Source organism: Symphalangus syndactylus, chromosome 13 (assembly GCF_028878055.3).
Source record: "Symphalangus syndactylus isolate Jambi chromosome 13, NHGRI_mSymSyn1-v2.1_pri, whole genome shotgun sequence".
NCBI lineage: Eukaryota > Metazoa > Chordata > Mammalia > Primates > Hylobatidae > Symphalangus > Symphalangus syndactylus.
In genome coordinates, this window is record NC_072435.2 from 38991353 (window position 1) to 39007363 (window position 16011).

At 57.9% G+C, this 16011-nt stretch overlaps 2 protein-coding genes across 2 annotated transcripts; one reads left to right on the forward strand and one right to left on the reverse strand.

Moving 5' to 3' along the window:
* Positions 1–6095: 6095 nt before the first annotated feature.
* Positions 6096–8195, forward strand: JUNB (JunB proto-oncogene, AP-1 transcription factor subunit). The gene has a single exon (XM_055236201.2). It carries the CDS (start codon positions 6650–6652, stop codon positions 7691–7693), a length of 1044 nt encoding a protein of 347 aa, XP_055092176.1. The 5' UTR covers positions 6096–6649; the 3' UTR covers positions 7694–8195.
* A 3475-nt stretch (positions 8196–11670) lies between these two features.
* PRDX2 (peroxiredoxin 2) lies at positions 11671–16007 on the reverse strand. Its single transcript, XM_055236203.2, has 6 exons — positions 15840–16007; positions 15261–15372; positions 15018–15171; positions 14282–14404; positions 13964–14094; positions 11671–12017 (listed from the first exon to the last, which is right to left on the reverse strand). The coding sequence occupies exons 2-6, from the start codon at positions 15361–15363 to the stop codon at positions 11932–11934; spliced, it is 597 nt and encodes a 198-aa protein (XP_055092178.1). The 5' UTR covers positions 15364–15372; positions 15840–16007; the 3' UTR covers positions 11671–11931.
* Positions 16008–16011: the final 4 nt, after the last annotated feature.

The following is a 16011-nucleotide window of genomic DNA, read 5'->3' on the forward strand; positions in this document are numbered from 1 at the left end:
AACACATGCACACATACAAACGGAGATCAGTAACAGACAACATACAGATCAGCCACAGAACACACACATGGAAACAAGCCACAGACCTCACACACACAGACCACACACACACACCAACCAAACACAAACCAGCCACAGACCTCTTTTTCACACATACACACACACAACAGATCGTATACACACATACATACAGACCAGCCACAGATCTGTTTTTCACACACACACACACACGCACATTACAGATCGTATACACACAGACCAGGTACAGACCTCTTTTTCACATACACACACCAGTTACAGGTCATATACACACATATATACAGACCAGCCACAGACCTCTTTTACACACACACACACACACACACACAACAGATCGTATACACACATACAGACCAGCCACAGACCACACACACACACACACACAAAAACACACATACGCACTGACACAGGTTAGACATATGAACTTTGAAACAACCTACATGTACATACATCTAGGCCACGTGCAACCCATCCCATAGAGCTCACACACACACAGAGCAGAACAGAACTCTACACAGATAGGCCCTACATAGCCCTTTGCATCCAGGGCTGGGCACAGAAGCGGGCAGAGGGCTACTCTTGTCTCTCAGGCCTGAGTGTCAGGGTTGGGCCAGCACACACTCTCACACGCACCCTATAGGCCAGCCACACGCTTGCCCCCCGGACCTTGCCAAGGTTCTGTGGGGGCACTGGACACCCCAGTCTGTCTCTGCCCCGCAGAGATCCTGGCACTTCCTCTCTCCAAACATCACCCCTACTTCCCTCCCTCTTTCCTTTTGCCACTTCCCCTAGGAGGCCTAGCTCAGCAGCCTCTGCTCCTGCTGGGGTGGGGGCCTGCTATAAAGAGGTCACCCAGGGTCTTGGTGATGCCCAGGTCCCCCAAGGCTTCACCAGCAGTGGCAGGGACAGAAGCAGCTTCCTGGGAAACTCCCCTCATGCCCAACCATCTCAGCCTGGGGAGAGACAAATTCCTTCCTGCTTCCAAGAAAACCTAGCAGCTTCCTCTCCAGGAGAAGGGGCAAGGGACCCCCAAACCACAGAGGTGGGAGAGGGAGGCGGCTGGTAGGCCAAGAGTTCCTGGGGGAGGGCTCCTGCCAGGCCTCAGATCCACACCCAGGGGCAGGGACACGGGAGGGAGGCTGGGTGCTGTGTGCTGCGACTTGTGGGTTCTCGCCCTGGCCTGCCCACTGGCTGACTCACAGGCAGCCCCCAGCCCAGTTTCCTAGTGAGGGCCCCACCGGTCAGTGGGGCCAGCAGGGAGGGGGTCACCAGGCTATTTATAAGAAGGAGAAGTCCCTCGTGCCAAGACCAAAAGCCCCGAAGACACTTGTGGGTGGGGGTGGGTGAACTTCCTCCTTATCCTGTGCCCTAGGCCCCAGGCCCTGGGGCATTGGGGAAGCCTGCGCAGGGACTTCTTAGCCAGGTGCTGGTCTGGAGCCCAGGGCCTGGGTAGTGCCCAGCTGCCAGTCTGGACGCTCAGGCCAGGCGGGGGAGGGGGCTGTCCTCCCACCCTCCTCGTGGGGCCGGCCTGGCGCCAGTGGGGCGGCTTGAGGGGGTGGTGCCCAGGCCACAAGGGTGACACTGGCAGAGGCCTGGAACCGGCTGTACCAGCTTGGCTGGGCCCCCGCCCTCCCTGTCTGGCCCAATCTCCACCCCGTGCTCAAACACCCATGCAGAGTGCTTGGAGGGACCCTACTCCCATATGCTGGCCTGTCCACAGAGACCTGTGCCCCTCTCTGTGCCCGACCACATTTCTCCCCCAATCAAAGAAGACCTTCAGCGAGGTGCGGTGGCTCACACCTGTAATCCCAGCACTTTGGGAGGCCCAGGTGGGAGGATCCCTTGGGGCCAGGAGTTCCAGACCAGCCTAGGCAACAGAATGAGACCCTGTCTCGATAAAATATAAAAAAATAAAACTTAGCAGGTGTGTTGTGCTTGTAGTCCCAGTTACTCTGGAGGCTGAGGCGGGAGGATTGCTTTTACCCAGGAGTTCAGGGCTGCAGCGAGCTATGATTGTGTAGCTGAACTCTAGCCTGAGCAACAGAGTGAGATGGTCTTGCTTTGTTGCCCAGGCTGGAGTCCAGTGTCAAGATCATGGCTAATGTGATCCTCCTGCCTCAGCCTTCAGAGTAGCTAGGACTACACAGGCACACCCCACTGACCCCAGCGAATTTTTAAATTGTTTTGTAGAGATGGGGGTCTTGCTGTGCTGCCCAGGCTGGTCTCAGAAATTTCTGGGCTAGGGCTGGGCGAGGTGGATCATGCCTGTAATCCCAGCACTTTGGGAGGCTGAGGCGGGCAGATAACTTCAGGTCAGGAGTTCGAGACCGGCTTGGCCAACACAGTGAAACCCCATCTCTACTGAAAATACAAAAAATTAGCCGGGCGTGGTGGCATGCGCCTGTAATCACAGCTATTCGGGAGGCTGAGGTGGAAGAATCGCTTGAACCTGGGAGGTGGAGGTTGCAGTGAGCTGATATTGTGCCACAGCACTCCACCCTGGGCGACAGAGTGATATTCCGCCTCAAAAAAACAAAACAAAACAAACAGTAAAAAAAAAACTCCTGGGCTCAAGTGATCCTCCCACCTCGGCCTCCCAAAGTGCTGAGATTATAGACGTGAGCCACTGCGTTTGGCCAAAGTGAGGTTCTCTTTAAAAAAACAAAAAAAGGGCCAGGCATGGTGGCTCACGCCTGTAATCTTAGGACTTTGGGAGGCTCAGGCAGGCTGATCACAAGGTCAGGAGTTTGAGACCAGCCTGACCAATATGGTGAAACCCCGTCTGTACTAAAAATACAAAAATTAGCTAGGCATGGTGGCATGCGCCTGTAATTCCAGCTACTCAGGAGGCTGAGGCAGGAGAATCGCTTGAACCCAGGAGGCGGAGGTTGCAGTGAGCCAACATCATGCCATTGCACTGCAGCGTGGGCGACAGAGCAAGACTCTATCTCAAAAAAAAAACAAACAAACAAAACATCAAAAAAAGAGACCCTTCATGAGACGGCCTGCAGTGGGTACTGCATAAATGCTTCTCTGGTTGTCATTATCCACAATATAGTGGCTAGTGCTCTGAAGTCAGACAGCTTGGATTATATCTCAACTCTAGTGCTTATAGCTGTTGGACACCAGACAAGTTCCTTAATCTCCTGTGCTTCAGTTTCTCATCTGTTAAATGGGGATACAAATAACATGCATTTTGCTGGATTGTTGGAAGCAGTCGATGACTTATTTTATGTTAACCACTTAGAAGAGTGCCTAGCCCACAGTAAGAGCCATGTAAGTGTTGGCTATTAAAATAATAATTATTATTTCTCAGCCTGTCTTAAGTGTTTCTGAGTCTCACTGTCTGTCTGCATGACGCTAACCTTGAACCCATTTGTCTCTCTGCGCATCTCTCCCTGCCCTGACCCCCTGCCCCCATACACCCACTGTTCCTTGCCCTCCTCCTGGGTTGGACTCTCTCTGGGATGGCCTTACCTATCTCTAGGACTCCCTCTGCCATGGCCAGCCTCAGCCCTGGCCAGGGCTGAATTACTGTGGCCTCCTGGCTTGTGGGACCTGCAAGTTAGCTTCCCAAGGTGCTGCCCTCTGGCCTGCCCTGCCCAACCCCCCAAGCTGCCCGCTGCGCCCCCGCGGGGCCCAGCCAGATGTCAGCTGCAGTTATTAGCCTGGGCGGGAGACACAGGCCTGGCAGCGTGCCTGCCAGACTCACAGGCCTCCGGAATCTCCCTTGAGCCTGGGGAGGGGGAGGGGAGCCATTCAAGCAAGGGGAAGAAGGGAGGGGGCATTTAGGGGTCACAGGGACCCTCCAAGGACGGGACGCCCCCAGCTTCTGCTGGGACCTTCCTCCAGCAAGGCCACTGCACTGCTGGACTTCCCCCTGCCCCCACATAGCTCAGTTTCTTTTTCGCCTCTTTCGTTTTCCTTCTCTTTCCCACACTTGGTGAGATCTAGGCTGCCCCAGAAAGGCTGTTTAACCCCTATCTCTTAGCCTCTTTCTACCCTAAAGAAGAGAGAGGCTCTCTTCATCCTCCAGAAGACGGAGGCCTGGGAAGCTGAGAGAGAGAAAGAGAGAGACTAGGCTTCTCACCTCTTGGTCTAGTGGGTTCACACACTAACTACTCGGAAGTCCCACCTTAAGTCTAACTGGAAGCCTGACCATCTGCACCTCGCCGCAGCCCTTCCCGGGGAAGGGGCTCTGGGTTCCCTCATATTCTCCCCTTAGATTTTCAGGTCTTTTCTGACTCACGGAGGGAAGCTTTCAGATGACGGAGCCACTCTAGGGAAGGAGGGGGGCTCCCTCTAGGTATTCTGGATGATGGTAGGATGGGACCCGCAGACTAAAACGAGAGTGGGGCCCCTGACTCACATGAGTGAGTGCGGGGTGTTGGGGAAGGAGCTCCAGATCTCCTGGCAGAAGGGAAGGGCACCCCACCCGAGGGAGGAGGCAGCCGCCGTTCCAGCCCGCCCAGGCGCCGGGGGCGCCTAGAGGCACCGGCCCGCCCTCTCCGCGCCCCATCGGGCCGGGGGCGAAGTCCGACCCAGGCCCGCGGGCAGGCGGGGACCTGCCGGGCTGGGTTGGGCCAGGCCGGGCCTGGCAGGACGCAGCCCCAGAGCGGCGGGGTGGGGCGGGGCCGGGCCAGGCGGCCGTGGGGGCCCCGGGGGCGGCGGTCGGGGCTGGTCGGGACTAGCAGTCTGGGGGCCCAGGCGCGCCCTGGGACCTGGCAGATACTCGGGTTCCCCACTTCTGGCTCGGGGCCCCAGGACAGCGCTGGTCCCACCTCTTCCTGTGCCCTAATATGGGCGGCGGGGAGAGACTCCGGGGGCCGGCCCGCCCTCAGTCCTGCCCCCGGACTCCCGCCTGTTGCTATGGCGACCAGGCCCCGCTTCTCGGCTGCGTCCCCCGCCGTCGGGCCAATGGAACAGTCCCCATGCTGCCTGCCTCCGCGGTCCCCTGCAGGCGCCGCGGGCGGAACCATTGCTTGAGGGGAGAGGATGCTGGCTGGAGGCTGCTGCGGCTGGGCGGGCTCCAAGCACCCGGGCCTCCGCGGGGGCTCGCACGCCCAGGTTCCTCTTCCGAGGCGCAGGATGCGGCGGGACCCAGGGCGGGGCGCACGGTCCCGTAGGATCCGAGTGACGGAGACAGGGCCGGGCTCCTTCCCCCGGGGCTGTTGCCACACTTCCTGCCTCGGCGCTCTTTCCCCAGCCTGTTTCTAAGGAAGGGAGTGGGGTTGGGCGACCGCGCCCCAGCCGTCGGGCTGGGTCCAGGCTCCAGGAGCCGAGAAGGTGTCGGGCAAAGCCCAGGGTCAATAGGGGAGGGTTTTAGGATGGGGGACAGAGAATACAGATGCCTAAGAGGTCACCCACGAGGGAGAGCACCAGTCGTGGAAGATCCAGCAGTCCTGGTGCGCGGGACCCTCAAGGCCCCCTCCTCACATGTCAACTGAGTACCCTCTTACTGTCTTCTCTGCTCCGAAGATGTGTCCGGACCCTTCTAACTCTCCTTCATCCGGGCTTCGCAGATGACCCCAGTGGTCCCCAATTTCTGGCAGACATGTCTCCATCTTCTACCCGGCATATTTTACCTGCCTCAGTGTACCCCAGGCCGCTTACTCGCTTTCTGCGTATCTAGACTTCCCCTAATTCCTCCTTCCCACTTACGGGAGAGCCGTCAGACCCTCCCATGAGCTCCTGGACCCCTACTCATTTCTTGCAATTTAATGGGTCATGCAGCTCCACCAACTCACCCCTTTTGATCTCTCCCCTCCTCCATCCTGTGAAAATTCCAGTCCCGCATCCTTCTGTGCCCGGGACCCCCAGTCAATTCCTGGGTCAGGTGTCTCCTTACCCCTCCCGATTTACAATGCTTAACCCTCATTCCTGCTTTTTGGGGTCTCCCAATGGATTGTCAGTCCTCCTACCCTTCTCGTATTCTGGGTACCTCAGGGGTTTCTTCGCACACCCTGGGACCCTCACCCCACTTGCTGCGTACCAGGTCCTCATATTTGTCCCAGTGGACTCCAGGGAAATCATCCTCCTCCCTGAAACCCCTCACTCATGTGCCTGGGCCCCCCAGCACCTCCTTCCATGCGTACCCCGAGGTCCTTTGAGCCCCTCCCCCTGCAGCCCCGCCGAGCCACCCGGCCCGTGGCCGCTGTTTACAAGGACACGCGCTTCCTGACAGTGACGCGAGCCGCCTCCTCCCCTTCCCCACGCTCGAGGAGGGGGGCGCGGGGGCCCGGCTCCAGCGACGGCCAATCGGAGCGCACTTCCGTGGCTGACTCGCGCGGTATAAAGGCGTGTGGCTCAGGCAGAGCGGCTGGGACCTTGAGAGCGGCCAGGCCAGCCTCGGAGCCAGCGGGGAGCTGGGAGCTGGGGGAAACGACGCCAGGAAAGCTATCGCGCCAGAAAGGGCGACGGGGGCTCGGGAAGCCTGACAGAGCTTTTGCGCACAGCTGCCGGCTGGCTGCTCCCCGCCCGCGCCAGCCCTCGAGAACGCGCGATCAGGCACCCCCCAGTCCGGTCACCGCAGCGTAGAGCAGGCAGCTCGCTGCCGCGAGGCCCGGGGCGGCCCCGCAGGGACCCTCCCCAGACCGCCTGGGCCGCCCGGATGTGCACTAAAATGGAACAGCCCTTCTACCACGACGACTCATACACAGCTACGGGATACGGCCGGGCCCCTGGTGGCCTCTCTCTACACGACTACAAACTCCTGAAACCGAGCCTGGCGGTCAACCTGGCCGACCCCTACCGGAGTCTCAAAGCGCCTGGGGCTCGCGGACCCGGCCCAGAGGGCGGCGGTGGCGGCAGCTACTTTTCTGGTCAGGGCTCGGATACCGGCGCGTCTCTCAAGCTCGCCTCTTCGGAGCTGGAACGCCTGATTGTCCCCAACAGCAACGGCGTGATCACGACGACGCCTACACCGCCGGGACAGTACTTTTACCCCCGCGGGGGTGGCAGCGGTGGAGGTGCAGGGGGCGCAGGGGGCGGCGTCACCGAGGAGCAGGAGGGCTTCGCCGACGGCTTTGTCAAAGCCCTGGACGATCTGCACAAGATGAACCACGTGACACCCCCCAACGTGTCCCTGGGCGCTAGCGGGGGGCCCCCGGCTGGGCCCGGGGGCGTCTACGCCGGCCCGGAGCCACCTCCCGTTTACACCAACCTCAGCAGCTACTCCCCAGCCTCTGCGTCCTCGGGAGGCGCTGGGGCTGCCGTCGGGACCGGGAGCTCGTACCCGACGGCCACCATCAGCTACCTCCCACACGCGCCGCCCTTCGCCGGTGGCCACCCGGCGCAGCTGGGCTTGGGCCGCGGCGCTTCCACCTTCAAGGAGGAACCGCAGACCGTGCCGGAGGCGCGCAGCCGGGACGCCACGCCGCCGGTGTCCCCAATCAACATGGAAGACCAAGAGCGCATCAAAGTGGAGCGCAAGCGGCTGCGGAACCGGCTGGCGGCCACCAAGTGCCGGAAGCGGAAGCTGGAGCGCATCGCGCGCCTGGAGGACAAGGTGAAGACGCTCAAGGCCGAGAACGCGGGGCTGTCGAGTACCGCCGGCCTCCTCCGGGAGCAGGTGGCCCAGCTCAAACAGAAGGTCATGACCCACGTCAGCAACGGCTGTCAGCTGCTGCTTGGGGTCAAGGGACACGCCTTCTGAACGTCCCCTGCCCCCTTACGGACACCCCCTAGCTTGGACGGCTGGGCCCACGCCTCCCACTGGGGTCCAGGGAGCAGGCGGTGGGCACCCACCCTGGGACCTGGGGGCGCCACAAACCACACTGGACTCCGGCCCTCCCGCCCTGCGCCCAGTCCTTCCACCTCGACGTTTACAAGCCCCCCCTTCCACTTTTTTTTGTATGTTTTTTTTTCTGCTGGAAACAGACTCGATTCATATTGAATATAATATATTTGTGTATTTAACAGGGAGGGGAGGAGGGGGCGATCGCGGCGGAGCTGGCCCCGCCGCCCGGTACTCAAGCCCGCAGGGACATTGGGAAGGGGACCCCCGCCCCCTGTCCTCCCCTCTCTGCACCGTACTGTGGAAAAGAAACACGCACTTAGTCTCTAAAGAGTTTATTTTAAGACGTGTTTGTGTTTGTGTGTGTGTTTGTTCTTTTTATTGAATCTATTTAAGTAAAAAAAAATTGGTTCTTTATTAATTTCTGTTGTCTTTTTTTCCAAGCTGGGAGGGCGGAGGGAAAAGAAAAAAGCACTGGTTTGCCTCCTGCTCAGTGCTGTTGATGGCTCGGTCCTGTATGTGTCCCTCTCGTCGGTTCTGCGCAGGCATCTTGTGGTCCCAGCCCAGGAGTCCCACCCTTCACGCGTCCCCAGATCTCCAGGGTTGGATGGTTGGGGCGCGGGACGCGGTCTAGGGACCCGGTAGCTTAAGGCAGGGTGCTCCAGGCGAGACGTGGAGTGCGCAGGCGCGTCCCCGCCCAGCCGCGCGCGCCGGGGCTTTCCCCGCTGACGCAGCGGAAGCGCTGCCCATACAAGGACCGATTCTGCCCAGTGACGCGACCGCGGTCTCTGGGCAGATTCCGGGAATCCCCTCCCCCGCTCTGCCGGGCAGGGCCGCGGCGCCGGGAAGGGGGCCGGGATTTTCCCGGGCAGGCGGCTGCCCGGGCACGGAAAGCCCCAGGCCTGGGTCCAGAGCGCCCGCGGTGGGCGGGCAGCACTCCTGGGCCCTGGGAGCCACCCCTGTGCCACCTTCAAGACACTGGCGCCTATGCCCCGCCGCGCCCACGCCCCCTGCGTCTGACCTGACCGGGGCGGAGGGTTGCTGCTGCCTCGGCGGCTTTGCGGACGCCGTCCCCTCTACCCCCACCCCCTCCAGGAAGGGCGGCGCCCGCTTGCCAGTTTCCCCTCACGGGTGCCAGGCCAGGAGCGGGGCGACTGCCAGGTCTGGTCCTGCCGGGGCGGCTGCTTGGGCCGCTGGGCGCCGCCACCGCCCTGGCGCTGGGCTCCCTCCCGCGCAGCTGGGACACGTGGGGGTGGGGGTGGGGGTGGGGTTGCTGGTGCTGCTGGCACGCCTGGAAGGAATCTGGCCGGCTTCGGGGTTGGAAGCCCCCAGAACAGTGGAGAAAAACAGGTAGAGAAACCAGACAGGCAGTAGGGTGAGTGGAACAGACACCTCATCAATTCACTTGTACGATACCTAGAACAACTAGACCCTGGAGACACAGCCTGGACCACTCCAGACAAGACAATAAATAAACAAGCAAACATGGTTCTTTGGAGATGGTGGTAAGTGCTAATAAGAGGAAAAAAAAAAAAAAAAAAAAACAGGTCAAGGTGGCAGTGATGGGGCAGGGAGGAAAGTTGCCTTGCAGAATGGAGTGGGAACATGGACCTTTAATAGGGTGACTTTTTCTTTTTTATATTTTAGAGATGGGTCTTTGTCCTGTTGCCCAGGTTGGAGTGCAGTGGTGCAATCATAGCTAACTGCAGCCTAGACCTTCTGTGCTCAAGCAAGCCTCCCACTTCAACTTCCCAACTAGCTAGAGCTACAGGCATACACCACTATGCCTGGTTAATTTTGTTTATTTTTGTAGAGATGGGATCTGCTATGTTGCCCTGGGTGGTCTGGAACTGCTGGGTCAAACAGTCCTCCCGCCTTGGCCTTTCAAAGCACTGGGATTCCAGGCGTGAGCCACTGTGCTTGTCCTGCAGTGACTATTTTTTTTTTTTTTTTTTGAGATGGATTCTTGCTCTGTCACCCAGACTGGAGTGCGGTGGTGCAATCTTGGTTCACTGCAACCTCTGCCTTTTGGGTTCAAGCGATTTTCCTGCCTCAGCCTCCCAAGTAGCTAGGATTATAGGTGCCTGCCACCACGCCCAGCTAATTTTGTATCTTTAGTAGAGACTGGGTTTCAGCACGTTGGCCAGGCTGGTCTTGAACTCCTGACCTGAGGTCATCTGCCAGCCTCGGCCTCCAAAGTGCTGGGATTACAGGTGTGAGCTATCGTGCCTGGCCGTGACTTTTCAAAAGATTTGAAGAAGTGGGGTCCTGAGAAAATCCTGGGTAACAACAGCATCAGAGGTAACAGTTTTTTGTGTGTTTGTTTTTTAGATGGAGTCTCCCTCTGTCACCCAGGCTGGAGTGCAGTGGCTCGATCTCAGTTTACTACAACTTCCACCCATAGGATTCAAGCGATTCTCCTGCCTTGGCCTCCCAAGTAGCTGGGTCTACAGGCGTGCATCACCATGCCAGGCTAATTTTTGTATTTTTAGTAGAGACAGGGTTTCACCATGTTGGCCAGGCTGGTCTTGAAGCCCTGACCTCATGTGATCCGCCTGCCTGGGCCTCCTAAAGTGCTGGGATTACAGGTGTGAGCCACCCCGCTTGACTGGGAGCAGCTTTTTTTTTTTTTTTTGAGACGGAGTCTTGCTCTGTTGCCCAGGCTGGTGTGCGCGATCTCGGCTCACTGCAAGCTCTGCCTCCTGGGTTCACGCCATTCTCCTGCCTCAGCCTCCCAAGTAGCTGGGACTACAGGCGCCTGCCAACACGCCCGGCTAGTTTTTTGTATTTTTAGTAGAGATGGGGTTTCACTGTATTAGCCAGGATGGTCTCGATCTCCTGACCTCGTGATCCGCCCGTCTTGGCCTCCCAAAGTGCTGGGATTACAGGCGTGAGCCACTGCGCCCGGCCTTGGGAGCAGCTCTTAAATGGCAAAATTCATGTAGCCAGGCAAGCCTGTGAAAGAACAGCAGGAAGCCAGCGTGTCTGGAATGGAGTGAACCACAACAGGGCAGATGTGAAGGGAGACTGAGCAGGGGCCTTGGGGAGGAGTACAGATTAAATTCCAAGGGAGATGAGTGACCCTTAGAGGGTATTAGGTGGGTACCAGCATTAATAGTGGATCCATGGATTAAATGAGCTTTTTAGCCCTGTTCTGTAGGAGGAAACTGGGGCATAGAGTAGCAAAACTACTTTCCTGAACGCACACAATATTAAACTGCACCCTTGGGAACCCTGCCTTGCCTCTAATACCTGCCTTCTAGCCTAACTGCCACCCTCCCACCCCAGGGGCAGACAGGCAACCTTTCCAGCCTGGGGTGGGGCAGAGCTCACAGCAGGGACTCTGCACTCTGCACGTAGCTCAGGCTCTCATTCTTGGTTCTGCTCTTAAGACTAGGTCCCCACCCTCTTCCCCATAAGACTAGACTGGGCTGGGTTCCTTCCAGCTCGAGGAAGCAGTCTTAGGAACTAGGAACTGGGCCCTACACAGGGGCCTCGGCCCCCAGCTTCACATAACTTATCTCCTACAACTTTTACCACGTGCATGGTGATCTGGGTTTGCAGTCCCATTTTACTGCTGAAGAGACCCAGAGACGATCACAGCTCTTAAACGGCATTTGAACCCAGGCTGGCTGGTGACAAAATGTGGGCGCTGCCTTGCATGGTCAGATTTCTGGATGTAAGGCATCCTGGGATTTGCAAGGGACAAACGGCATGCCCTACCCCGCCAAAACCGCCTTGAGCGCAAGCAGGAAAAGAGCAGGCACTGAGCATGTGATAAGACCGCCACCGTGTGGCGAAGATGAGCAACCACAGGGTCAGTTTCCCAAGCCTGAGCCTGGAGAAGGAAGGGGGTTGCAGGGGAGGACAAAAGGACAGATCACACCAACACAGACTCACACCTTACCCTAATACTTTATTGGTCACCTCTAGGCCTGTGTGCGGCTGGGTGGGCTTGGGGGAGGGCGTCACTATTCAGCTCCTAGGTGGAGGCTTGAGAAGGCCTTGGCCTAGACCTCCAGGGTCCCATACTGTAGAGTTTGGAGGGGCAGGTCTGGCCTTTCCTGGGTCAGCACAGGGAACCCAGGTGGGTGCACAGGTGGACGCCCAGCACAGGCACCTAGGCAGGAGCACAAGCTCACTGTCCGTTAGCCAGCCTAATTGTGTTTGGAGAAATATTCCTTGCTGTCATCCACGTTGGGCTTAATCGTGTCACTGCCAGGCTTCCAGCCAGCGGGACAAACTGTGGGAAGACACAAGGATGCACATGAAGGCTACAGCCCCAGGTTCAAGGTGAAGCAAAGCAAGGGCCTGTGTTGCAGAAGAAAATGCTGGAAGCAAGTGGTCCAGGCCCAGGAATGTGGATATTAAGAGAAGCCCTCCAAGCCCAGTTCAGTATTTTTTCTTTCTTTCTTTTCTTTTTTTTTTTTTGAGACAGATTCTTGCTCTGTTGCCCAGGCTGAAGTACAGTGGCATGATCTGAGCTCCGGCAACCTCCGCCTCCTGGGTTCAAGCGATTCTTGTGCCCCAGACTCCCAAATAGCTGGAATTACAGGGGTGTACCACCACGCCTGGCTAATTTTTGTATTTTTGGTAGAGACCATGTTAGCCACGCTTGTCTTGAACTCCTGACCTCAAGTCATCTGCCCGTCTTGGCCTCCCAAAGTGCTGGGATTACAGGTGTGAGCCACCATGCCTAGCCAAGTTCAGTATTTTGTGTTTTTCTTTTTTTTTTTTTGAGATGGAGTCTCGCTCTGTTGCCCAGGCTGGAGTGCAGTGGCACAATCTCGGCTCACTGCAAGCTCCGCCTCCCGGGTTCGTGCCATTCTCCTGCCTCAGCCTCTCCGAGTAGCTGGGACTACAGGCGCCCACCACCAGGCCCGGCTAATTTTTTTGTATTTTTAGTAGAGACGGGGTTTCACCTTGGTCTCGATCTCCTGACCTCGTGATCCGCCCCCCTCGGCCTCCCAAAGTGCTGGGATTACAAGCATGAGCCACCGCGCCCGGCTTTTTTTTTTTTTTTTTTTTAACCAATACCCCATCTCTTAAAAAAAAAAAAAAAAAAAAGAAAGAGATGGGGTATTGCTATGTTGCCTAGGCTGGACTCAAATTCCTGGGCTTAAGCAACCTTCTGCCTCACTCTCCAGAGTAGGTGGAACTGCAGGCATGAGACAGCATCTTCCTGTCTTTTTGGCCCCTTTAGTCCCATCTTTGTCCCTCTGCCCCACCCCTACAGTTTTTGTTGTTGTTGTTTTTGTTGTTTTTGAGATGGAGTCTTACACTGGCGCCCGGGCTGGAGTGCAGTGGCGCGATCTCGGCTCACTGCAACCCCCTCCCGGGTTCAAGCGATTCTCCTGCCTCAGCCTCCCAAGTAGCTGGGATTACAGGCACCCACCACCGCACTCAGCTAATTTTTTTATATTTTTAGTAGAGACGGGGTTTAACTATGTTGGCCAGGCTAGTCTCAAACTCCTGACCTCATGATCCGCCCGCCTCGGCCTCCCAAAGTGCTGGGATTACAGGCGTGAGCCACTGCGCCCAGCCTGTTTGTTTGTTTTTTTGAGACAGGGTCTTGCTGTGTCACCCAGGCTGGAGTGCATGGTGCGATCACAGCTTACTGCAGCCTTGACCTCCCAGGCTCAAGTGATCCTCCGGCCTCAGCCTCCTGAGTAGCTGGGACTATAGGCATGCTTCCCAAGCCAGGCTAATTTTTTTTTTTCGAGACCGAGTTTTGCTCTGTTGCCCAAGCCAGAGTACAATGGTGCGATCTCAGCTCACTGCAACCTCTGCCTCCTGGGTTCAAGTGAACTCGTGCCTCAGTCTCTCAAGTAGCTGGGATTACAAGCACCACCATGCCCAGCTAATTTTTTGTGTTCTTAGTAGAGACAGGGTTTCACCATATTGGTCAGGCTGGTCTCAAACTCCTGACCTCAGGTGATCCACCTGCCACAGCTTCCCAAAGTGCTGGCATTACAACCTTGAGCCACTGAGCCCGGCCCCCTTGTCCACCTTGGTTGAATGTCAGGAGTATTTGTCTCCTACCACATTAGAAACATCCTGCAGACAAAGCCCTGAGCTGAATCTTCTTTGGGGCCCCATCTGGACAGGTAAGAGGACAGGTAGTGAATGTTTGCATGAGTGACGGAGGCGCTGAGTATGTACCCATGTGTTATGTGTGTATCTGCTCACCTTCCCCATGCTCATCTGTGTACTGGAAGGCCTGGACCAGCCGCAGAGCCTCATCCACGGAGCGTCCCACAGGCAAATCATTAACAGTGATCTGGCGAAGGATACCCTTGCCATCGATGATAAAGAGGCCCCTGAAGACATGAGGGTTCCCAGTGAGGAGGTGGGATCTCCCACTGCCAGAGACAAGGAAGGGACTACCAACCACCCGCTACTAGCCACAGGGCTGGGGGCAGAGAAGACATTGTATAGGAGTGTTCCCAGCATCACAGGAATGGGGGGCGGGGCGCTCCCTGAGCCCGGCTGAGGGTCCCACGGTACCTGTAGGCAATGCCCTCATCTGTTTTCAGCACACCATAATCCTCAGACAAGCGTCTGGTCACGTCAGCAAGCAGGGGGATGTTCAGGGGGCCCAGGCCTCCCTCCTTCCGGGGGGTGTTGATCCTGGGAGTAGGGGAGACAGAGTTGGGGCCTCAGGATGCCTGGCACAGCAGGGTCCTCACCCTGTGGGCCCAATGTGATAAGCAACTGGAGGCCGGAGATAAGGGGCTTTAGAGTAGGCTGCTGGGAGCCTCACCCACCCCACCCCGGGTTGGGTGCAAGGACTGTATCCCCACAGCTGGGAAGACTACGCTTGAGAGGCAAAGCTCCAGCTAAGTGGCTTCACATGTGCTTGTAACTTGCAGCATCACCCAGCAGAGAGCCTGTGTTAAGAGTCCCCATCCTCCTCTAGCTGTGTCATGGGGTACAGCCCTTCATTTCGGTGAACTGGAGTTTCCATCTTCACGAAATAGGGCAGCGCAGCCTCCCTCCTGGGAACTAAGTAGATAGAGTTGCATCTGAGTTGCATCTGCAACTCTATGTCAGGCAACTAGTTGTCAAATGCTAATTACTGTCATCATCCTTAAAGACTTGGGCGGCAATGTTTCCATTATTTTCAAGATGGGGAAACGCAGGTTCCAGAGGTTGAGCAATGGCCACGAAGCCACACAGCTCGGACCCTAGGGTATGGGCTATGGGCTTAGCTGCAACCTCCCTCTCTGGCCCCTGCTCATACCAAGCCAGGTGGGTGAACTGAGAGTCCACCGAGACGCCGAGCACTTCACAGCCCAGCTTGCGGAAGTCCTCCGCACGGTTGCTGAACGCGATGATCTCGGTGGGGCACACAAAAGTGAAGTCCAGAGGGTAGAAAAAGAGGACCACGTACTTCCCTGGGGAGGAGGGACAAAGAGGAGTTAGGGCCCAGCCTCTCTCATGCAGGGCCCCGCTTCTACCTGGGCCCCCTCCGGGCCGCGCTCACCTTTGTAGTCCGACAGCTTCACCTCTTTGAAGGCGCCATCAACCACCGCTGTGGCCTTGAAATCAGGGGCTGGCTTTCCGATGCGCGCGTTACCGGAGGCCATGACTGAAAGCTGAGCCCCCCGCCCGGTCAGTGCGCCCGGGAAGACACTTTGTCCTCCCAACCCAAGGTCGCGCGGGGTGCTGGGCCCTGTGACTGAGTCAGCACGGCGGAGGCGACAGCACTAACCCTCACCCTCCCGGGTACCCAGTCTACGAGGCCCGGAGGCTGCCGGGGACCCGCCCTCCTGACCAGAGCACGAATGACCCAGCCATTGTCACCAGCACCCCACGAGCGAGTCGGCCGGAGGGCGGTGTCGCAAGCCCCCAGCCCAGAAGGAGACAGTGAGGCCCCCACGAGCAGAGGCGGGGAGCCAGGCGATCCGGCCTGCGCTGCAAGGCTGTGGCCTCTGTTTCCCCGCAAGGACAAAGGAGGCCACTATAGCGGATGGAAAATAAAGGCGGCCAGCACTAAGGTCAGGATCGGGCCAAAGCAGCCTGAAGGGGGTCCTCACGCCAGGTGCACTCCGGGTGTTCATACCTGCGTAGGCAAAGGCTAGATGCACTGACGACCACACGCGTGGACCCGCGTTCTCAGCGCCAAGTGAGCCCTGGGCTGCGAAGCCTATTATGCCTGGCCCGAACCAAGACGTGCACGGCGCGGGGGAGGGAGCGGACGAGCGGAGCGGTCGGGTCCACTGCGCCCGCAGATG